This window comes from Castanea sativa, chromosome 1, assembly GCF_040712315.1.
Source record: "Castanea sativa cultivar Marrone di Chiusa Pesio chromosome 1, ASM4071231v1".
In the NCBI taxonomy this organism is placed as follows: Eukaryota; Viridiplantae; Streptophyta; class Magnoliopsida; order Fagales; family Fagaceae; genus Castanea; species Castanea sativa.
In genome coordinates, this window is record NC_134013.1 from 47,681,446 (window position 1) to 47,704,820 (window position 23,375).

At 35.3% G+C, this 23,375-nt stretch overlaps 3 protein-coding genes across 3 annotated transcripts; 1 reads left to right on the top strand and 2 right to left on the bottom strand.

Annotated features, from left to right (window-relative positions):
• The first annotated feature begins 7,341 nt into the window (after window positions 1–7,341).
• LOC142628604 (uncharacterized) lies at window positions 7,342–7,782 on the top strand. Its single transcript, XM_075802668.1, has one exon. It carries the CDS (start codon window positions 7,342–7,344, stop codon window positions 7,780–7,782), a length of 441 nt encoding a protein of 146 aa, XP_075658783.1.
• A 1,428-nt stretch (window positions 7,783–9,210) lies between these two features.
• LOC142637532 (small ribosomal subunit protein eS7-like) lies at window positions 9,211–12,139 on the bottom strand. The gene is made up of 6 exons (XM_075811773.1): window positions 12,015–12,139; window positions 10,724–10,808; window positions 10,554–10,627; window positions 10,344–10,467; window positions 9,767–9,949; window positions 9,211–9,564 (listed from the first exon to the last, which is right to left on the bottom strand). Exons 2-6 carry the CDS (start codon window positions 10,796–10,798, stop codon window positions 9,445–9,447), a joined length of 576 nt encoding a protein of 191 aa, XP_075667888.1. The 5' UTR covers window positions 10,799–10,808; window positions 12,015–12,139; the 3' UTR covers window positions 9,211–9,444.
• Window positions 12,140–20,718: 8,579 nt separating this feature from the next.
• On the bottom strand, window positions 20,719–21,255 carry LOC142628611 (uncharacterized). The gene is made up of 2 exons (XM_075802673.1): window positions 21,110–21,255; window positions 20,719–20,905 (listed from the first exon to the last, which is right to left on the bottom strand). The coding sequence occupies exons 1-2, from the start codon at window positions 21,253–21,255 to the stop codon at window positions 20,719–20,721; spliced, it is 333 nt and encodes a 110-aa protein (XP_075658788.1).
• Window positions 21,256–23,375: the final 2,120 nt, after the last annotated feature.

Below are 23,375 nucleotides of genomic sequence, written 5' to 3' on the forward strand. Positions count from 1 at the left end.
AAAGACTAAGAAATTCTTACAAAATGTCTTATCCTCCATAACCGGGTTTTTATCCGGGGCGGGTTTCGGGTCGGGTTTCGGATTTTTTTTTATAAAACCCGGACCCGACCCGAACCCGCTTCGGGTTTTTTTTTTTTTTAAAACCCATACCCGACCCTATTCTTTATCGGGCCGGGTAAAATCTGGCCCATTAGGGTCGGGCCGGGCCGGGTATCCGCGGGCCGGATCTAAATTGCCATCCCTACTCGGGGTGGGTGAAACTCAACATGGACGGGGCTGCAAATACTTCCTTGGGCTCGGTAGGGGGAGGAGGTCTGATTAGAGATGAATGGGGTAACTGGATTCTGGGGTTTTCTAGAAAGATTGGAAAGGCAAATAGCTTCATGGCTGAAACTTGGGCTCTTAGAGATGGACTCCTGCTCTGCCATCACTTAAAACTAAATGCTGTCATCGTTGAGCTTGATGCCAAGGCGCTAGTTGATGCGCTCAACAATCCTCTGTTCTCTAATTCTATTATTTCTCCTCTGTTTGAGGACTGCAAACAGCTAATTGCTCAAATTCCCCATGTAAGCGTCAAGCACTGCTACCGGGAAGGCAATAGATGTGCTGATCAGTTAGCTAGTTTAGGTCTTAGCCAAGATATGAATTTTGTTGTCCACTACTGTCCTCCTGTGGACTTATTTCCTCTTGTTGAGGCTGATTGTCAAGGGATGGTTATTAACAGGCTGTGTCCTGTTTTGTTGTATTCCCATTAGTTGTTTCTTTTAATGTCATTCCTCTTTACCAAAAAAAAAGGAATGGTGTTGCATACTCCTTAATTTACCCTCAAATTTTTTTCAAAAATCCAATTTTACCCCTCCAATGACAAAATAAGCTAGTGATTCATTTCCCTTTCCCAATCTCACAGATGTACACGTCTTCACAAAAATTTGGGAAATCTCATTGTGCTGCTGCTCTGGATCTGTTTCCCTTTCTTCCTCCTCTTTTATTTTTATTTATTTTGTTTTCTATTAGTAGTTGGTATTGCCCGTACGTGTGTATGGAAATTGGAAGAGATAAAAGGAGAAAATTAAAAAGCATGAAACTTAATTGGTTGGAGAAAATATGAGCGGGTGTGGTGTCACCAGTCTACTAATGGAGTGGATTTTTCTTTATAAGATTTGTGGATTTAATCTTAGAATGATGCTATGTTCACGAAATTTTCATAACAAAACCTAAAAGGATAGCATTATTTAATTTTATTAGATTTTATCAATCACTAAAGCTGATAAATCAAAAATGCACTATGAAATGTGATTAAAATTTACACACAGTGACCAGAGGTTTTACTGGCAAAGGCTAAAGCCATTTGAAGTTTATACTAGCCTGAGAGTCCGAAATTATGGTTGCATTGCATCCATGTTGTTTATCTTTAATTTCCATGTTGCTTAGAAAGTGAGCTTTTAAAAAAAAAAAAATTTATTTTATTAGATTTTAAGGTAAAACTTATATACATTGAGAACCGGGTTTATGGGTTCTTTAACAGTTTTGAATTATCAGTCAGCTTTTCAAGTGCTACTCAATCAAGCAGCTAATTATTCCATTCTTATTAGAAATTTTGGTTGTGTTTGCTACCCATTAATGCTAAGGCCTTACAAGAATCACAAACTGATACTTCATTCCAAAAGGTGTATATTCTTGGGGTATAGTGCTAATCATAGAGGATATAGGTGTCTTGACCCAATCACCAATAGAGTGTATTTGAGGACTTTGGTGTTTGATGAACTTCAATTTCCTGATCGAAAAGAGAGTCCCAGCGTCTTTCATCCTGCTACAACAGATTCTGACCAAGTGTGAGAATTTCCCTGCAACTCCAACTTTATACATTAGGTAACCTCTTTTCCTTCAACTACAATTTCACAATTTATTACTACCTTGCCTAATTCACATACAACAACAACTACGAGTCTTGGACCAAATTCTCCTTTTAACACATGTTGTATCAGGCTCTACAGCTTCTCCACCTCACAATGATCAACCTATGGTTACTCGTATTCATTGCCCAAAAACTTTTCCAGTTTATGAAGTTTATTACTTCACTAAACATCCTTTGTGTGCACTACATACTCTTGCAATACCTACTAAACCCTCTTCTTAAATTTATGCTGTCAAGTTCAAGGAATGGCAGAAAGCAATGCAGGATGAATTCTCAAGAATTACATGCTAATGATACTTAGTCTACGTCCACACCCAGCCAACAAGAATGTAATCCACAGCAAATGAGTTTATTAAGTGAAGCAATGTCTTGATGGTTCTTTTGAGAGGTCAAGGCTTAATAGGTGGTTAAGGGATTCCAACAGCAAGATGGTTTGGATTACCCAAAAAAAAACGTTAGTCTTGTTATCAAAAAAACCAGCAACCATCAGAGTGGTTCTTGCCCTTGCAGTTCATTTTAATTGGCCACTTAGACAATTAAATGTCTAAAATGATTTCCTCCTTGGGACTTCAAAATGAAGAGGTTTTTATGAAGCAACTTTTGTGATTTTTTTATTCAACGTTTCCAAATTATGTGTGCAAATTGAAGAAAGTGATCTATGGTCTCAACTCTCAAGCAAGCTCCACATGACTAGTTTAATCGACTCACATAATCTTTACTCAAGTCTTGGTTTCACTGAATCTTATGTTGATTATTCTTTGCTCATTTATGTAAATCAAGTATCAAGATTTTCGTTTTAATTCATGTAGATGATATCATAGGGACGGGAACTAGTCTACAATTCATTCATTATCTGATACGTTGCATGATTTGTGATTTTACTATGAAGGATTTAGTTTCTTTGCATTATTTTTTGGGAATCAAGGTTGATTGTGATGCATCCAATTTTTATATTTCTGAAACCAAATATATTGTTGATTTTCTCCATTGTTGCAAGATGGATGGAGCTAAACCCAGTGCTACACCGATGACCTTTAGTTCTAAATTGTCACAAAAATCAGGTGATCCCCTCTCGGATCCAACTGAGTATAGAAGCATTGTTGGTGCACCTCAATACTGTACCTTAACTCAACCAAAAATCAACTTCATTGTTAACAAGCTCTACTAGTTTATGCACTATCCGTGTAGGGTTCATTGGTTAGCAGCCAAGCGAGTTTTGAGATGTCTCAAAGGCTCACTTCATCGTGGTCTCTACTTTGGAAAAGGTTCTTTGACACTAAATGCATTATGTGACTTAGATTGGGCAGCGGGATGTTGATGAAAAAAGGTCTAGTACTGGTTTTGTAGGTTTCCTTGGACCATGTTTAATCTCTTGGAGTGCAAAGAAGCAAGCGGTTGTGTCTCAATCGAGTATAGAATCCAAGTACTGATCCATGGGCCATGGCTATGGTGGCACCGTGGCAGTTGAATTATATTGGCTTAGAATGTTGCTCAAAGGCCTTGGTATTGCTCTTTCTCGCCCTCCTACTCTTTGGTGTGATAACCTTGGTGTCTTGTCTCTCGCTAGTAATCCAGTGTTTCATGCACTCATCAAGCATGTTAAGGTGGATTACTATTTCATTAGGCAAAAGGTAACATGCAAAGATATTTTTTCTAAGTTTATGCAAACTTTTATTTTATCAATTATTATAAGTTATCACATCAATTAATAATTTCATGTATATTATATCAATTCATTTGTATTATAGTGATACTAGTTAATAAAATTTGTATCAACTCATCTGCAGAAAGAAGTTTTTCAAAATTAAAATTAATAAAATCTTATTTGAGGTCTACTATGTCACAAGAAAGATTAAGTGGATTAGTCATATTATCAATTGAAAAATAAATGTTAGAAGAACTTAAATACAAAAACTTAATTAATAATTTTGCATCACAAAAAGAAAAATAGATTTTTAAAAAATCAATAGATATTATTTAATTAATATTTAAATATAAAAAAGGACTCACTTACAATTTTCACCTAAAGATCCAAAGTTGTTGAGCCGAACTTATCTAAAAGTACTTCTAGTGCTAATATACTATTGAAAATCTGTCGTTTTTCCAGTTTAAAAGGATTATTTCCATCAATATGGCTTGTTTCTAGTCTGACTAATGGTAGAATATACGGTATTGTTTAAGGTTGCAACTTCAATGGGTAGCAAGTTTAAGGTTAAAAATTATAGAGTTGATTATTATACCGTGTGTATGGAGTATGTGAATTTTAAGACATGATTTTATCAAAATTATAATTAAAATTGTGTTTCAAACATTTTAAAAATTTGTGTGTACTTATGTCCGGAATCCGGATACGTGGAGCAAACATTAACCTAGAAATTAGGACCACTATTCATGACTGGGAAGGGAATTTGTACGTACCTGGTCCTGGATGCTTTTGGAGGACTTTGGTAGGTGGTGCGGAGAAGCAAGTAGTTTGATTAAGACTTAAGATAAACTCTATTGCTTGTAAGATTAAAAGTGGCAAAATTTGACACAACCCATAATGATACTTGCTGCTACAACACATATACAAATCATAGCATAATCACACAGGAATTTGGGCAAAAACCAAGATTGTGATGAAGAAAATAACAAGAGGGGGATACGGAAATAAAAGCCCAGAATTCATTTTTGGTGGGGAGAAGTGATGGATGAAATGAATTACTCGAGTTTGGTAGTTTGAAGGAAAATAAGGAAAACATAGAAGAAATTTTTTTTACGAAGACGAAGACTTTGAAGTTTGAATTTGATAGTTGACTTGAAAGCTACACAATTGAAACATATTCTCCGGTATCTGTAGCCTATGGCTTCCGGGGGATACGCTCTATGTTGTGACAAACCGTGGGCTACGCTTTATGTTGTGACAAAAGAGAAACCCGACTCTCACTACAAGCACAGACCATTGGTCTATTCTTTGTAGACTTTTTTTTTTTTTTAAGAAGATAGCAATTCTATTTTAGAGTAATATAAGTATATATATATATATATATATATATATATATATATATGTATGTATGTAAAACTCTTTTTTGGAGACTTAAACCTCCGGCTCTTATCTCCACGTCTCACAAATACTTATATTTGTGGAGTAACTATCGCACTAAAGATGTTCGGTGGTAAGTGCCAAATATAGACTTGATATTATTTATATACGATCCTTTGCAAGTTTGTGTAACTAAAGTGACTATATTGCATTCTCAACAAAAAAATATATATATAAATAAATTGACTATATCGTATTTAATAAGACCACACATGGCTCAATTTTGGGTGGCTTTTAAGAAGAATTCAATAATCAAATTGACATTGACAGGTTGAAAATTTTCTTATCCCGAACACCCTACAAGGTTTGAAAATTTATTAGATAGTATCAAAATACAGCTGACTAAAGTGATACTACAAACTAATAAGTACAAGGAAATTAATAAATAAATAAATGTGTGTGTTTATATATATATTTTTGATACATAAGAATAGTGTCCTAGTTTTTTGGCCAGACTATTCCACTTTCTTGGTTGAAGAGATAATGTTTGGGGAAGGAGTTGGTATCTCATGCGCCTGGAGCATGGGAGATTTTTTTCTATGGGAGACTCTAATTAAGTGGTTAATATAATATATAAAGACACTATTTAACCCAAATTATTTATTTATTTATTTATTTATTTTTGATAAACTCAAATAAACAAGGATAGAGGCAAGGAGATTTTTAAAGATTTACAATACGGTACAAAACTCAAAGGATCTATTTAACCAAAAGCTTAAAAATATGTGTTTGGTCCCAACAATGTATCATTAACCACTCACTCTTCTCAATATTATTCAATGTGAGAATTCAATTACACGTGTATTCACAATAGTTTTCCTCTCAAGTGTGAGTCATTGTCTTTTTGGGTTTCAAGATCTCTCTGTGAGTTACAAACAAGTCATACTAGCTCTCCTTTTTGTATGTGCTTTCTCCTTCACCAACACGTCATCCATGGGTCTCTTGGATGTCATCCATGGAATCACGTGTCAATCTCATACACTTACCACAAGAACCTTGTACTTTGCACATCCATATTTGCAAGAACCTTGGCCACCTTAAATTTTTTTTTTTTTTATCTAACACCTTTGGCAATACTACTTTGTTGGGCATTTTTCAAAGATCATTTTAATTTTTAAGTACAAAAGGAACCTTGATAATTATCCTCGAATATGGTGTTACCTTTAATATAAAAATGAACAAACTTTTTTTTTTTTTGTCTAAATGAGTTATAAATATCTTCACTAAAATTAAGAAATTGAATTAACACATGTCACAAAATTAGAGATGCTTTGAAATCCAATTTAGAAATTTAATTGGATTTTCTTAGCTTTGAATATAGATATATATATACATACACACACTACAACTTGTAGAATGATGCTGGATGAATCTTGATCGAAACCAACAACACAGCATAAAAGAACAAAATGGCAAACGAAGAGTGAAGCTAAAATTCATTTCCAGTCAAGAGGGTGGAGGAGAAAGGATTCCTTTTACCTAATGTGAGTTTGGGTTGTTGGAGGAAAGATATAAGAAATGGAAATGAGTGACGGTGTATGGGTAAATAATTAATACAGTGTTTGTGGGTTGAATTTTGTCATTTACTTTAAAATATTTTTATATAAACAATGACAAATAGATAATGATCACATAAAAATAAAAATATTATACAAATTTAACAAAATAAAATAGTTACACCTACCCACATTGACAATAAATAATGACGACTAATAATGAATTATCATGTAACGGTGTCAAAATATCAAAACTTGTAGTTAGAAATTGTAAAATTTCATGTATTTGCATTTTTTTTATTTTTAGTCAATAACTTGATATATTCAAGTTCCCTTTTTATTAAATTTTATTTAATTTAATCATAGCATAAGAACGCAGGAACTTGGACTAAAACCAAGATTGTGATGAAGAAAATAACAAGAGGGGGATACGGAAATAAACCCAGAATTTATTTTTGGTGGGGGAAGTGAAGGAGGTAATGAAATACTGGGTGAAAATATGGAAAACAGCGAAGATTCATAGCACTAAATAAGTAAATGGGAAAATTTTGACCAAGAAGAAGACTTTGAACTTCGAATGCATATTGGATTTAATATTGGTTGACTTAAAAACTAGACCATAAAAAATATTTATTTGACAAAAATACAAAATTTTCCCGGTCCTTTAAATTTGCTTTTGTTTATTTGGAACTCAAACTTTCAAATTTATTCAATCATGTCCGGAGCTGGATATAGTATGGGCTGATGAGAAAAAATGGGGGTTTAGGTGCGAAATCAAATTCACATGTGTATGAGAGTTGTTCTCATGGATGATAGAGGAGGGAAAGTCATTGGAGCTGTTAGCATTCATGGCCTGGAAGGTTTGGAACCAAAGGAACAAGGTAAGGCTCAGTTTGCAAGCTTATCCGTTGCACCAAGTTGCTGAACAGACTGCTGAATTGTTGGCGCAGTACAAAGCCAGCACCGAAGCATCAGATATGCAGGTGAGGAGCCACGGAATTGGAGGAAATAGGTGGAGAGCACCGCAAGCGGGTTTTGTGAAAGTGAATTTTGATGGAACGATATTTGAGGACTCAAATAAGTTAGGTGTTGGAGTTGTAATAAAGGATAGTAATGGTGCTGTTTTAGCCTCATGTTCAGAACAGATTTCTCAAGCATATAAGGCAGAGGAGACAGAAGTGTTGGCTGCTCGGAAAGCCTTGTCATTTGCATATGAGCTGGGGTTCCAAAATGTAATACCCGAAGGCGATGCATTAAGCGTGATTCAAGCTCTGAAATCACAAAAGTAATACCTATGCCCATTGAGTCTGCTAGTGGAGGGTGTAAAAATTTACTCGAGTCATTTTCAAAGAGTGTTGTATTCTAATGTAAAGAGAAACGGTAATAGTGTAGCTCATAATCTGGCAAAACATACTATAAGCATACCAGATTTTCAAGTATGGATGGAAGATGTACCTTTTCATATTGTTTCGATTTTACATTCGGATGTAACTCTTTTACATTAATAAAAGTATCCAAGTTCATTCTAAAAAAAAAAAAAAGTTTTTCTATTAATTTTTGTTACATGTTGTGATTAATTTTTCTATAAATTTTTTTAATTAAAAAATTCAATTAATTATTAAAAAATATTTTCTAATTTTTTTAAAAACATTTTAATAAAAAATTAATAGAAATGTCTTAATCGAATAAATATAAAAGTATAAAACTTAGAAGGCTAAAATAATTTCTAAATAAAATTAGAAATTGAGTTTCAAATTTTTAGCTTTTTTTTAAAAAAAATTTTTATGGAGGATACCGAATTTTGTGACAAAGAAAGTAACCCTTTCATTACGGCTTCATTCGATCTTACATAAACCACCCTTTTTTTCTTCATCTTTTTTCCCTTCCTCTTGTTCTGAAGTAGTAGTGCCGGCAACCACTATACTCATGGGTTTGATCTTGCAACCGAACTACTTTTTTGTTATAGCAAAAGAGAGAATCACCGAACAAGAAGCAAAATCCAGGGATTGAACAATTTTTGGGATTTTCTACCCAAATGGTTTTAGTATCGACCCAGAGTGTCAAAGGGTGATTAGAACTTAGAAATAGGGCCGACGAAGATTTTGGGTCTATATTCTTAAACTTTAACAAATTAGAGCCAATTATGATTCAACCTACATGTATGTACCAATTAGTTCAATATGCCAATAGGCCAAGTCATTTACAAAGCAACAGAATACATATGAAAATGATTCATATAAATTTGAAAAAGCAAGTGCTCAAAAATAAGATCATGCAAATGATGCCTAACTTGATTCTAGATTAGTCCAAAAATGGAACTAGAGGGTATAATGATGCATACAACACTGGGGATGAGTAACGACAAGCGCTCGGACACAATGAGTCAAAGAAGGTCCCTCAATTAAATTCAAAGATTGCATTTAATTTTCCTTGGGAAAAAAGGATAAATTATCGGTTGTGTTGAAGAACCTAACGTACCACATATAAGGAAATGAACCTAAAGTTCACCCAGTAATTAAAGCCCATATTTACCAACCAACACTCGCTGCAGCGATTAGTTTGATCCCCATGCAACACAAATATAGACACACATTAATAAAACCAATAAGGGATATCAGTTCCTGACTATGACCCCTTTAGATAAACTAAAATATAAATTAGGAATAATAGAAGAAAACTCCTTTTTCTTTTCGAAAGTAGAATTCGAAAAAGGCAGATTAACCGTAACCCAACAAACATTTGATATAATAAGTTTCACCGAGCTGAGTTCGCAGAAATTAGGCACATGGAAAAAGCATAATTCAACACAAGAGTCTCATTGGTCCTATGTAAAGACATCAAACCAAATCTCAGTCAAAATTTTTAAACATAATCCTATTCAATGAAATTATAGAACTCTAAAATAAAATAAAATAACAGTGCCAAAACAAAAGCTGATGAATGCAGCACAATCAAGCCTCGGCAATTGGATATTCGAAGACTACATCTTTGCCAGTAAGCTTCCTGTAAACTCCAGCAAATGTTTCCAGCTTATATTCTGTGTTGTTCCTCTCCTTAGGGTCCAAATATACCTGACACCAGGACAACAGACACCATTAACCAATTGCCAACAGCATAAGGTGAGACATACCACCAACAAAAATATAAGTTTTCTTGGTAATGGTATGATAACTCATTGGGTCATGGACCTACAGCCTGACCCTACTTCCCATTTTTGTGAGAACTAAAGCCCATTGATAAAACAATGACCAACAGACCAAGGTTTGCAATTACCTTCATTATTTTGGATCCATCAATTCGGTATCTGACACGTTTCCCAACAATCTCAGCAGGATGCACAATATCCTCTAGCATATTTTCATGGACGGATGTTAGTGTGCGGGTGCGGGGTCGCTGAGCAGCAGATCCTTTCTTTGGAGGGCGAACGATCCTGCGGGAAGCAATCAAAACAACATCCTGCCAAACAGTAACAAGGATCAATTAAAGATTACAAAGGGCGTTAAGTAAGAATACAAAACAAAATTCGATATTAGAGCAGAGGATGGCAGTTTGATATTGCAGAGATCAAAAACTAATGTGGTACATTATGCATGGAAGTTCAAATCTAAGAATATAAAAAATAAAAACTCACTAAATTCACCAAACATATTTCATACACCACAGTACATCTTATGACATTTAAGATGTTTGTTACATCACAAGAACACAACTTACTAATTATTCTGCATTGTAATGTAAGTCACAGGAAAAATACAAATAATTGTATTATGGTGAATCACTGCCAAGCAAGGACCCAAAATTTGACAACAAAGCAAGTTTTCACTTGGAATAGAATAAAATGACACACTACCTTGCCACTGAATTTTTTCTCCAGCTCCCGAACAAGGCGAAGATGAATCTTGCGGAAAGCCTTCCTCAATCTGAAGGGAACATAGACAACAACAGCCTTGCGATTTCCAGAAACATCCATTTGACTGTTGAATTAATAGGTTGTCATCATTATTAGTAAAAAAAATTCTAACCCATAAAAGAAAAAGAGAGAACTAGTCAAAATACACACGCTGCTGAATTGATGTAGAGATCCTTCAAGTCACTTTTTAGCTCTTGATTAGTATTCTCCAAATCAAAGAGGTACTGCATCAAAATCAAGCAAACATTTAATATATTGAACTGGCAGATATTATGAAACACAAGCTGCCAGAGAGCAGCATAAAAAGACTAAAAAGTAACCTGTGCAACTGTATCCTCAAATTCAGTGGGCTCAACATCCTTGTCCTTTTGGATCTTCTTCCTTGAGGAGTACATCTTGGCGGATCTGGTGCAAGGGCAAGACTCAAAATTTTATGCTAATTCAGGGAAGTATTATGACATAAAATAAACAAACCATTGAATAGAATCATTTTTTAAATGGTAGTTAGCACACCCAGTGGTCTTGAACCCATGTACACCTTACTCAACCTTGCTCTTACAAGGGGAAGGGAGCCATATAAGCTAGAACTCACTGTCCAGTAGTAGAATAGTAATCATTATCCCTATACATTTCTTTACATGTAATCACATCCATACCATAAACAGCTTCCAAATCAGGGTTATCCTTTGATGACATTAGATCTCATTCAGAAAGTGGAACATTGTCTACAGCTTTTTCTTTTTTCACAAAGAAAGCCCATAAAATGTTCCTAACATCTTGGTAAATAAATTACAAAAGGTAGCCCAATTAAAATTTCAACTCCAACAAAATAGAGAGCGCATTTGCTAAAAAAAATTAAAACTGAGCACTATTTACTCCAATCACACGGACATGACAACCCTTTAATAGGCAATTCAATCATCAAAATTCATAATCTATGCTCGTGGCAGCGAGCAATCCAAGGACACATGAATAGAACTAATTAAAACTTTCAGTCTCCAAAGTCAAAACAACAGACACCTGAGAATAAAATTTTCCTGTCAACCTATTAACATTCGTTGGCCTACTTGCGTTTTTTATTTACTTTTCGTCAATTTACTCAGCAACCAAAATTTCAGACGACAGTCTAATGGGATCCAAAAAAAACAGACTCCATTTGCACAACTAATTGTTTGGTTTCATTCTAAGCATACAAAAGCCTTTCCACACATTTATTTTAACGAATCTCGTAGTACCAGCCTCTAAATTGATATCTACGAAGCATCTACTGGCATTTACATTGTCCAATCAATATCTTATGCACCACAATAACCCAATACGCATAAACTAGTCAAAAAACAACCACACAACACAAATGATTGTAGCAAAAAAGAGCATAAGTGAGATAAAGCAAACTCATTTATCAAAACCATTCAATTTCTTTCATCCCACATCCCTTTAGCTTTTGAGAGAACACATATATATTATAAAACCCACACTACCATTTTCACACATTCAAAAACAGCACGATCTTTGAATCTCAGATTCAGAACCGAAATAGGAGAAAACAACGAAAACCCAGATGAGAGAAATGAAAAACAAGGCTACCCATTCGGTGTTTTGGTTACGTACCGAGAAGTGGAGGCCGAGCTAAGCTGTGCTGCGCTGAGAGAGTGAAAACCCTAGACTTCGGCAATGAGACAGAGGAGGAAGAAAATGTGTATTGTAGGGTTTTATAAGGGGGTCGACCTAATAATGGACGGTAAAGATTGGTTCAAGGGTTTTAAAGGCGCTTCTATACCGTTTGATCTATTTTTCGTTAACCGTGTTTGGTTACACGAATAGTTGGGGGCTGTTTGTCCAGAACTCATAATCCTTGGAGCCGCTGACTCAATCTTCATTCTCATCTCTTCTCCTTTCTTCTTCTTCTTTTTTTTTCTTTAATTACTTATTTAAGATTGCTTCTTTTTTATGTCAAATTTAAATTAAAAATTGATTTTTTAATAAGTAAAAAAATTTTAATTGGACACCAATAGCATTGTGACTTAATACTATGGTTTAATCTTCTATGAAATAGAAATAAAATTGAATTTAAATCCCTATTTATTAAAACAAAACAAATAAAAATATAATCGAGTTCTTGGTTTACTATTTATATATATATATATATATATATATATATATATATATATATATATATATAATGATTCTAAAAAAATAAAAGTGATGTCCAAATATTTTGTTTTTTTAAATACTTGATTAAAATATATTTCTTATTTAAAAGTGTTTTTCTAGTCAACCATTTATCATGGGTTTGGTAATTGTACCAAAGACACATTTTATAAATTTCTCAGCAATAATTTACATTTTATAAACTTCTTATTTAAAAGTGTTTTTCGATTTCCTTTTTATTTTGTGCTTATTATTAACATTTTTGAATTTCAAATGGCAAAATAACATTGTTTTAAACTTATTTGAAGAAATAACATTTTTTTTTTTATCTCGTCTCTCGAAAGATGAGTCTTGACATAGAACTCACAAGATCCACTAAGAAAGAAATTCAAAACAATGATTAGGGGCCTGATTGGTAGGAGAATTTTTGTTTTTATTTTCAAAATAATATAAAAACAATTTTCAAAAATTTGAACTTGAAACTAGTTTTCTAGTAATAGTTTTTATGTTATACATGTTTGGTTCACACTTTTAAGAACAATTTTCAAAATACTAAAAACAAAAAAAAATAATTGTTTGTGAGACCATTTTTATTTTTGAGATTTTAAAAAATATATTTACAAAAAGTAACATATAGAATCTGTAGAATTTTTTTTTTTTTCTTTTTGTGGATAATGATGAGGGAATAAAGTTCATCATATACTTTTTTTTTATGATACGTTTCAAATTTGAAGTGTGAAAATTCTTTTTGTGATAAAGATAAGCTTCCTAATTTAAGATTGGACAAATTTATGGGGTCCACTATTTTCAATTTATTTACAACTATTTCATTAAAAACATTTTATGTATCCTGAAAATACCCCCTTAGCCGTTTTCAAAATCCTATTCTAAACTAGGAAAATAGGATACAGTTTTTTGAAAACTATATTTAGAAAATATTAGTCAAACAATAAATTCAAATGTGAGACCCACTATTTTAGAGATTGCAAAAAAAAACTATATTTAAATACTCTTACCACATAGACCCTTAATGGAGGGAATGGAAAGTTCATTCCTTTGTTTGAGAATTTAAATAGGAGAGAATGGAATGAATAGGAGAGAACACTCATTCCTCTCTATTTCCTTAAAACCTCAAATTTTCATTCCCCTAAAATTGGGAGGAATGAGAGGAAATGAAATTAGATTTAATGAATTTGTTCCTAGAACTCCCAAAGTACCCCTGTATATTCAATCATTCTTTATTTTAATATAGGGGTTTAATAGTAATATTGTCATAAAATGATTTAATTCTTTTCCCTCTATGTTAATTTCAAACAAGATTATTTATATTTCATTCATTTGCATTCCTTTCCAATCATTTATTTTAAATCATCCAAACAAGATTACTTAATTCTATTTCATTCCTTTCTTTTCCATTTATTTCCCTCACTTAAATACATTTCATTCCTTTCTATTTCTTTGCGATCATTCATTTCCATTTCCTTATAAACTCTCAAACAAAGCCTAAGTTTCTTTAACTTTTTCTCCAGCAATTCACCAATCTAAAAATATGGGTTGAAATTTATTTCATTGCTGAAGGGGTTGTATTTAGTGATTAGAAAGTTAAAATTACCCTTATTTCCATCCTCCCTAAGTTTTTGAACTCATGTTTAGCTCATGTTTAGCTTTATACACTTTGGAACAAAGTTACGAGTTGATAAGAGGATAAAAAATTTAAATTTGGTGGAATATTGGACACCAATGCCTATCGACACTGTGATTTTGTGACTGAGGGTAGACGAACACTTATGTCCTAGCAATTTTGATTTTCGCACAATTTTAGCTTGATTTTATGATTTTTTTTTTTAAGGATAGTTACAAATTTAAAAATTATTTTGGCGAAAAACTTATTTTAGTACCTACATTTTCACGCGATTCCCATTTTGGTCCCTAACTTCTTTTTCCACCAATTTTAGTCCATATTCTAGAAAACCAGTCTCATTTTTGTCTCTGACGTTACATCAAAGACGGAAATTGCACAATTGGCAAACGGAATAAATTAAAAATATTAAAATAATACCCACAAATGCCAGATCATTTTTTAAAAACAAAAAATTAATTTGTAAATTTTAACTAAATGAAAAAAGGAAAAAACTGAAATAAAAATAAAAACCCAGAAAAGTAAGAAATTTCAAAAACCTAGAAAAATCAAAACCCAGAAGAAAGAACAAGAACAAGAACAAGAACAAAAACCTAGAAAATTCAAAACCCAAAAACATCTAGTGGATTTTAGAATCGTTTGATCTTATTCAATTATTTGTTAATCTGATTGAAGAACACAAAAGTAAGAAAAGAAGAAAAAAAAAACGGTAGCTAAATTCTAAACACACAGATCTAACACACTTCTTCATCATCAAACCCAGATCTAACACACTTATTCATCATCAAATTCAACCATGCCGCTGCTCTTTCATCTACTACTCTTTCTCACCACCAGAGACCTCCCTCGTTGGACAGCCCTTCGATGATCCACATCGCGATGACACTAGACGAGACCTACCTAAATGGCTCCGTCGCCTAAGTATTCTCCGTCCTCATACACGCCTCTTGTTTAGAAAACATCGTCTTCCACTCTTTCTCACCGCCACCGCCATATCTGCCAGAGACCTCCCTCACTAGACAGCCCTTCGATGATCAACATCACTATGACGAGACGAGACCTACTTACGTGGCTCCGTCGCCGGAGTATTCTCTGTCCTCAAACACACCTCATGTCCGGAAAACATCGTCTTCCACTTCATCGCCTCTCGCCTATACAGCCACACCAACAACCTTTGCCATGTCATCACTTCAACGTTTCCATACCTGAGTTTCCACCTCTACCTCTTCGACTCCAACGTAGTCAAAGGCAAGATCTCCTACTCCATTCTACGTGCTCTCGATCAACCTCTCAACTACACTCGAATCTACCTAGCGGATCTGGTTCTTTCCGCCGTTCGCCGAATCATCTACTTTGATTTTGATCTCATCGTTGTAGATGACGTGGCTAAGCTCTGGAACATCAATTTAGGTAACGATGAGAGAGAGAGAGATAAATAAAAATAAATTTTTTTGGGTTTGTATTAATTTTCTAGGTTTGTATTCTTTAGGTTTTGAAAATTTTGGGTGCTCAGAGTTTAATTTTCAGGGTTTGTATTCTTTAGGTTTTTTGGGTTTGTTCTTGTTCTTGTTCTTGTTCTGGGTTTTGAATTTTCTGGGTTTTTGAATTTTCTAACTTTTTTGGGTTTTTATTTTTATTTCAGTTTTTTCCTTTTTTTCATTTAGTTAAAATTTATAAATTAATTTTTTGTTTTTTAAAAATGGTGTGACATTTGTGGGTATTATTTTAATATTTTTAATTTATTCCATTTGCCAGCTGTGCAATTTCCATCTCTGATGTAACGTCAGGGATAAAAACGAGACACGTTTTCTAAAATAGGGACTAAAATCAGTGGATAAAAAAGTTAGGGGCCAAAGTGGGAATTGCATGAAAATGTAGGGACTAAAATGGGTTTTTCGGCAATTGTTTTTAGTCATAATTATTATTTATTTTCTCTTCCTACCCCATGAAGCTACTGTCATTTGTGGCATGCCCATAAGCATAAGACTTCCCCCTGACCGAATTATATGGGGCCTCACTCCCTCAGGTAAGTTCACAACTATGAGTGCTTATAAGCTTCTTATGTCTTGTAATTCCACTAACCATGCAGGTACATCTTCATCTGAGAATCAAAGGCTGTTCTGGAGAAGTTTGTGGCAGTTGAGAGTGCCAAACAAACTCAAGCACTTTGCCTGACGTGCGTGCAACGAGGCCCTACCCACTATGTCCAACCTGGTTCGGAGACACATTGCCACATTAGAAATATGCAAGGCCTGTCAAGCCCAGCCCGAGGACACTCTCCACGCTCTTTGGTCTTGCACAAAATTAGAATCGGTCTGGAGTTCACTTTCTTGGTCCCAGTCCTCTGCCAAGGCCCACACGACAAGCTTCCAAGGTCTTCTTGACAAACAGATGCAGTTTAAGGAGGATTACAGAGCCGAGATCTTCATCACCATGGCATGGATGCTGTGGAATCGCGGTAATGCTTTGAGACGTAATCTTCCAGTCCAACCTCTTAATTGAATTAGTGCTTTGGCTGGAAGCTACTTACAAGAATATTTGGACACAATAGAACAGAAACCAGTTGCCGCAGCCCCTCCTCTGCCTCAACAATAGCATCCACTTGATGAAAGTAAGTTCAAAGCTAATTTCAACGCTGTGATTTTCAAGTCTTGCAACCAAGCAGGGATAGATGTGATCATTTGGGACTGGCGTGGTGAGGCCATTGGTGCATTATCCAGGCCAGTTCTCGCAGCCCAGTCCGTTGTGGAGTTAGAAGCACTTGCTTGTCGCCGTGTGGTGCAGTTTGCAATGAAGCTAGGACTACAAGACGTTGTTTTCGAAGGATTCTTTCCAGATGATCCAAACTATTTCTCAAGAATATTCGGACCACTTGACTTATGGCCACATTATTGAAGACATCCAAAACCAAGTTGCTTCTCTTTCTTCTTCTAGTTTTATTCTTAATACTAGACACTGCAACGTTGTAGCAGATGCTTTAGCTAAAAAAGTCAAGAATTTTAGGGAGACTCGGGTGTGGATTGATTCCCTTCCTGAGGACATTGGCCCCCTTGTAGAATTTGACATTCATTGAAGTTTGTTTTGCCTTGAATAAAAGCCCAGGCTACTGATAGTTTGGTTTCTCCACACAAAAAAAAAAGAGTCATAATTAGAGTGTTCACAATTAGACCTTTTTGCCTGCACCTAAGTCGAACACCCTTCGTCACAAAATTTTCAATCCAAAAATTCAGAATAAAAAAATAAAATTTGAGATTTGCAAATACTAGAGTCGATCTTCTCAACAAGGCCACCGATTCCATTGTCCCTACTTATGACTTGGAACACTAGGGATCTATGAACTGACAATTGGTGGCATTGTCACTTGTGGTTTAAGCGCTATCTATCTCCACTGCCAAATTATATATTTACATAAATCTCAAGCTCCAGCAAATTGAAACCACAGTAACATTGTTAATGGTTGAGAGAGAAGGAGATGGTGTTTGTTGAAGTAGAGTGAAAGGGAAAAGAAAGGTGGGATGAAATGTGTTTAGTGAGACATTGTGTCTTGAAGAGATGCGATCTAGGTGGACTAAAAAATGTTAAATGGCCACATTAGCTTTAGCCAATGTGCATCCTTTTTTTTTTATATATAGAGTTTTAACTTATAGCATCCGCTCCTGATAATAGCTCATTATCATCAGACCAAGACACCAATCAGTTTTTGATATAGACGAGGATTAACCCCCAAATCTCTTATATAACTATCAGAGACTTTACCAGTTGAGCTAACTGGAATCCATTAGCCAATGTGCATCTTGGTCTAAGAGATGAAATCCAAAAGAGAATATTTCTCCAAATAAGTTTCAAACAATGCTATTTTGCCAAATACTATTTTTAAAAATGTATCACACAAAAAAGCAAGATTCCCATTAAATGCATTTTATGAAGAATTCATTTCGCATTTTTAATTTTCTAGAGCTACAATTAAGGATTCTCATTTTGCATTGTAATTTTCATTTTTGCTGAAATTATTAGGACCCATTTTAACACAACTCATGAAGCCAAAACTTTTTCTTTATTTGTTTCTTTTCCTTATTTATTTATTTATTTTTGGTAAATTACATGTTTGGTCCTTAACCTTTACACTATGTGTTAATTTAGTTTTTAACATTTCAAGGATTTGTTTGGGATCCGCTTATTTTGCTAAAATTGAAAACTTTTTACTAAAAGTACTGTACATAAAGGTAAAAGTTAGCTGGAATAGTACAGTGGGACCCATGAATAGTATCAAAAAGTGCAATAAGACTCATAAATAGTAACAAAAATAAGCTGAATAATAAAATAAGTTGGTAAAAATAATTTTTGCCAAACACAAACCAAATGTGTCATTTTAGTCTCTAAAATCTTGGTATTGTGTTAAAATAGTCCTTACCACTATGCGATTGATGAAAAAAGCTAACATGACTAATGGTGAAATTAAAATATTCTTTTATGCCACTCAAAGGGAGTCGAATCATGAAAATGACCAAGGAAGACATTTCATTTTTTGAACATAGAATTCTAAGATAAACATACATAAATCCATACATAGAATTCGAAGATAACCATACATACATAAATCCATACTTGCTCTTAATATTATTATACAAACACTGCCTTGAGGGGTAAGATTTCAGTGTGCTCAATTCTTTCATAATGCTAATTAAAAAAAATCTAATAATGTTGCAGCACACCCGAACACCCAAAAATTCCAAAATTTTCCGATGTCCTCAAAGGGACAAACGCCTGAAAATTGGAACACATGAAAGAATACTATACAGCTTAATCCTGCATGACGTAGGACAACCACACTATTTCAATAGAAAAATTAAACAACAATAGAATGAAGAATAAACCCTAAGAGTCAGCATCTAAGGGTTGCTTGGAGTCAGTGCCAAAAAAAACTGGAGTCGGCACCAGTGTAAAAGAAACACACGTTTTTTTATAATTCTCAAAACTGTCTTACAATAATAAAAAAAGTGCTTAAATAGCTAACAATAAGATGCATAAAAAAAACCCTAAATATTAAATGTTTGGGCTTACTTAATCTCAAGCCCAATTACTAAAAGGCTTCATCCATAAGGCCACAGGTTGGACAGCCTTCTTTTTTGCTCTTCCTCCCATACATCTGTATGATTGGAGACTTGTACCTTGTGTCCACACCAACTCCCTTCAGGTGAGAAGAACTCGACCCTGTCGAGTGGAAATCTGAAGAGCTCTGATAGTACTCAAGCAAGTCAAGATCCAGTCGATGTAGCTCATCTCGAGTAATCCATGTGCAATCGGAATCTGGTCACCCTCGCTAACAAACTAGGAAACGGTGAACTCCTCCATCCCTTGTAGAAACAATTTGTTCATCTAAAATAGCATCAATAGATTCTTTATGTGCATAAGACAGATTTAAGGGTAAAGGGGTAGGGATAGGGGCATCAATAGGATCAAGCAAAGGCGCATCAAAAGGAGTATCATGAATAACTGTGGGGCTTTTATAAGCAACTAGATCCTCTATATTAAAGGAGTAGTTAATGCCATAATCATGAGGAAAGTCAATGACATATGCATTTGGACCCATTCGTTTCAATATCTTGAATGGTCCAACACTACGAGCCTGCAATTTCTTAACGGTCCCAGAGGGACACCGTTCAGGTCGAATCCAAATCAGGACATAATTCCCTACCTAAAACTCTGCTTGACGCAAATGAGTATCAGCATGAATTTTTTATTGAGAATTACTTACTTGAATTTTTTTGCCAATCTCATTATGCAAATCATGAATATGTCGTGCAAATATCTCAGCAGATTTAGAAATTCTAATATGTGGGGACATGGGCAAAAGATCTAAAGGATTCCTAGGTGTATACCTATGCACAACCTCAAAAGGACTAGCGCCTATAGACCTATTGACAAAGCTATTATATGCAAGTTGGGTTGTAGGAAGAATTAAATCACAATTCCGATTGGCTTCACCCACTAGACACCGAAGGAGGTTGCCTAGACTACCATTAACCACCTCAGTTTGAGGATGAAATGCCGTGGAAAATTTCAATTTGGTGCCTACTAAATGCCACAAAGTCTTTCAAAAATAACTCATGAAGCGAATATAAAGTTTGAGAATCTCATCAAAGTAGAGCTTTGCAATCTTAGAATCATCAGAGGTCTTAGAACATGGTAGGAAATAAGCCATCTTAGAGAAGCGATCAACAACTATTAGAATAGAATCATGCTTCCTAAAGGTGTAGGGCAAACCTAACACAAAGTCCATACTCACATCCTGCCACGGGCAATTTGGCACAGGTAGAGGCGTATACAAGCCAGTGTTTTGCTTGCAATGTTTGGCTAGTTGACATGTATGACACTGACCAACTAGAATTGACGTTCCACTTCCTTAATTGTTTTGTCTTCGCCAAAATGACTTGCAAGGCCTCCCGCATGTATCTCCCAAACTAGGAAATCTCTCATTGAAGACCGAGGGATACATAACTTATTGGCTTTGAACAAGTAATCATCTTAAAGGGTATAATCATTCAGGATTGGCTGTGAGGCATTACTTAGGCTAGTGTAGAGTTCCCCAAAATCTAGGCATGACTTATAGTCATCCTTGAATTGTTCAAACCCAGTAACCTTAACGCTCATGACTGACAGCAAAGATACCCTTCGACTTAGCGCATCAGCAGCCTTATTTTCAACTCCTGTCCTATGTTTCACCACAAAGGATTAGCGTTGCAGAAATTCAACCAAACTACCATGCCTAAAATTTAGCTTCTTTTGGGAATGGAGATAGCGCAAAGCTTCATGATCAAAGTAGATAACAAATTCTAGAGACAACCAGTAATGACGCCAATGCCAAAGAGCTCGAATAATGGCATAAATTTTTTTTTCATATGTGAAGTACTTTTACTTAGCATCATTCAATTTCTCACTAAAATAAGCAATTGGGTGGCGCTTTTGACTAAGTTCTCCCCCTATACCAAGACTTAAGGCATCACATTCCACTTCAAAAGGCTTGGTAAAATCAAGGAGACGCATGACAGGTACCTCAGTCATCTTTTATTTGACTTCATTGAAAACCTTAGCTGCAACTTTTGTCCAAATAAACTCCCCTTGTTTCATGCAGTCAATGATGGGGGGCATAATGGTACTAAACCCTTTGATGAATCGGCGATAAAAGGAAGCGAGCCCATGAAAGCTTTGAATTTGAAGGATATTTTTGGGTTTAGGCCAATCCACAATCACTTGAACCTTTTGGGGGTCGGCAGAACCTCTGAGGATACTATGAAACCTAGGAAGATGACTTTATCGAAAGAAAGAGCACTTCTTGAGGTTGCCATATAAACTCTCCTTCCTAAGGGTAGTACAAACTTGAGTTAGGTAGTCTAAGTGTTGCTCCTTAGATTTGCTATAGATGAGAATGTCATCAAAGTACAACCAAGAATTTCCCCATAAAAGGCTTGAGCACTTGAGTCATCACTCTCATAAAGGTATTAGGAGCATTGTACAATCCAAAAGGCATGACCATCCACTCATATAAACCATCTTTCGTCTTGAAGGCAGTATTCCACTCATCACTAGGATGAACCCTAATTTGATGATATCCACTTTTCAAGTCTATCTTTGAGAAGATAATTGCTCCAGCCATCATATCCAACATGTCATCTAACCGAGGGATAGGGAAACGATATTTCATAGTGATCTTGTTGATGACACGACTATCAACACACATCCTCCAAGTTCCATCTTTCTTTGGAATCAAGAGTGCAGGGACTACACAAGGACTCATACTTTCACGAACAAAACCCTTTCTAAGTAGTTCTTCTACTTGCCTTTGCAACTTGAGATACTCTGTAGGGTTCATCCTATAGTGAGGCAAGTTTGGTAGGGTCGCTCCAACCACAAAATCTATGGCTTGTTGTATGTCACGCATAGGCGATAAATGATCGAGAAGTTCCTCAGGGAAAACATCTTTAAATTCCTAGAGCACTGACTTCACTTCTTCAGGTTGCTCCTCACAGGCCTTTCCATGAAGTTCCCTGACAACTAAGAAAAACACAATGGATTCTTGAATTGCTACCCTTTCAAATGTCTTTGAGCTTATGATGTTCAAACATTTCGCCTTTGGTACTTCTTTCTTATTGCTTATGTCGATGGGCTTGGGTTTCAAAGGATTGAGCACAATTTTCTTACCTTCAAACACAAATGAACAAGAATTGGATTGCCCATGAAGGGTGACATCCACATCATAAAGCCAAGGTCTACTTAAGATAATATGCCATACATCCATGGGAATTACGTCACACCATAGTTTAGCCTTGTAGGTGAGGAATTGAAGTGGGACAACACATATTTCTTTTATGGCTATGGATGAGATATCTACCCAAGAAACTTTATATGGGTTAGGGTGTGAGATTGATTTCAAGCCTAGGCAAGAAACAACGTTAGAGGACACCGCATAATACAACTCCCACTATCTATAATAACTTTACAAGTTTTGTCCCCACACTTGGTGCAAGTTTGGAAGATGGCACTCCTTTGCCAATCATCAGTGTCTCCCTGTTCTACCAATGCACCCTTACCACATTCACTCTAGGGACACCAAAGATGTCCTTGAAATCATCAACCTGGGGAGAGATGGCTTTAATGCGCGCAAGGTAGGTAGGACCATCTTCCCATTCTGCTTCAACATCTTGGATTTCTTCAACATTTGAGTCATACACAAGCTCCTCAACATCTTCTTCCTTTTCATCATCCTCTTAAATGACAAGGGGTCTAAAGGGACATTTAGCTGCAATATGTCCAATCTCATTGCATTTGAAACATTGGAGGCGAGAGCCTAATCTTAAAGGCTCATTGACCACACATTTTTCCTTGTCCTCTTTTTCTATTGGGGTGCTATTAGGGTTGACCTTAGGAGGGGGTAAGGCAAATTCTAGATTTGCTACCAAAAGGTTGAGGGTTGGTAGAGATACTCCAGAGCTCAAAACGTCGCCAAAAGATAGATTTGTATGCTAATTCACAATTCTTAGCAAGGTCATATGTTTGGCCTAAGGTAATGGCTCCTTGGTTGATAATCTCGCCTAGTAGGTTAGTATTTAAACCTTTCTTGAACCTATTGAGTGTGACAACCTCTTCCTCGACTATTCGAATTTGCCTCTTGAATTCCTTGAATT

Excerpts from the sequence above, each read along its gene's own strand:
- LOC142628611 (XM_075802673.1), bottom strand. The coding sequence starts at position 21,255 with ATGACTGAGGTACCTGTCATGCGTCTCCTTGATTTTACCAAGCCTTTT. Across the intron at positions 20,906-21,109 it reads GAGAAATTGAATGATGCTAA|GACAGGAGTTGAAAATAAGG; the intron begins GTAAAAGTACTT and ends GGTGAAACATAG.
- LOC142628604 (XM_075802668.1), top strand. The coding sequence starts at position 7,342 with ATGGCCTGGAAGGTTTGGAACCAAAGGAACAAGGTAAGGCTCAGTTTG.
- LOC142637532 (XM_075811773.1), bottom strand. The coding sequence starts at position 10,798 with ATGTACTCCTCAAGGAAGAAGATCCAAAAGGACAAGGATGTTGAGCCC. Across the intron at positions 10,628-10,723 it reads TTGAGGATACAGTTGCACAG|TACCTCTTTGATTTGGAGAA; the intron begins GTTACTTTTTAG and ends ATTTTGATGCAG. Across the intron at positions 9,950-10,343 it reads AGAAAAAATTCAGTGGCAAG|GATGTTGTTTTGATTGCTTC; the intron begins GTAGTGTGTCAT and ends ACTGTTTGGCAG.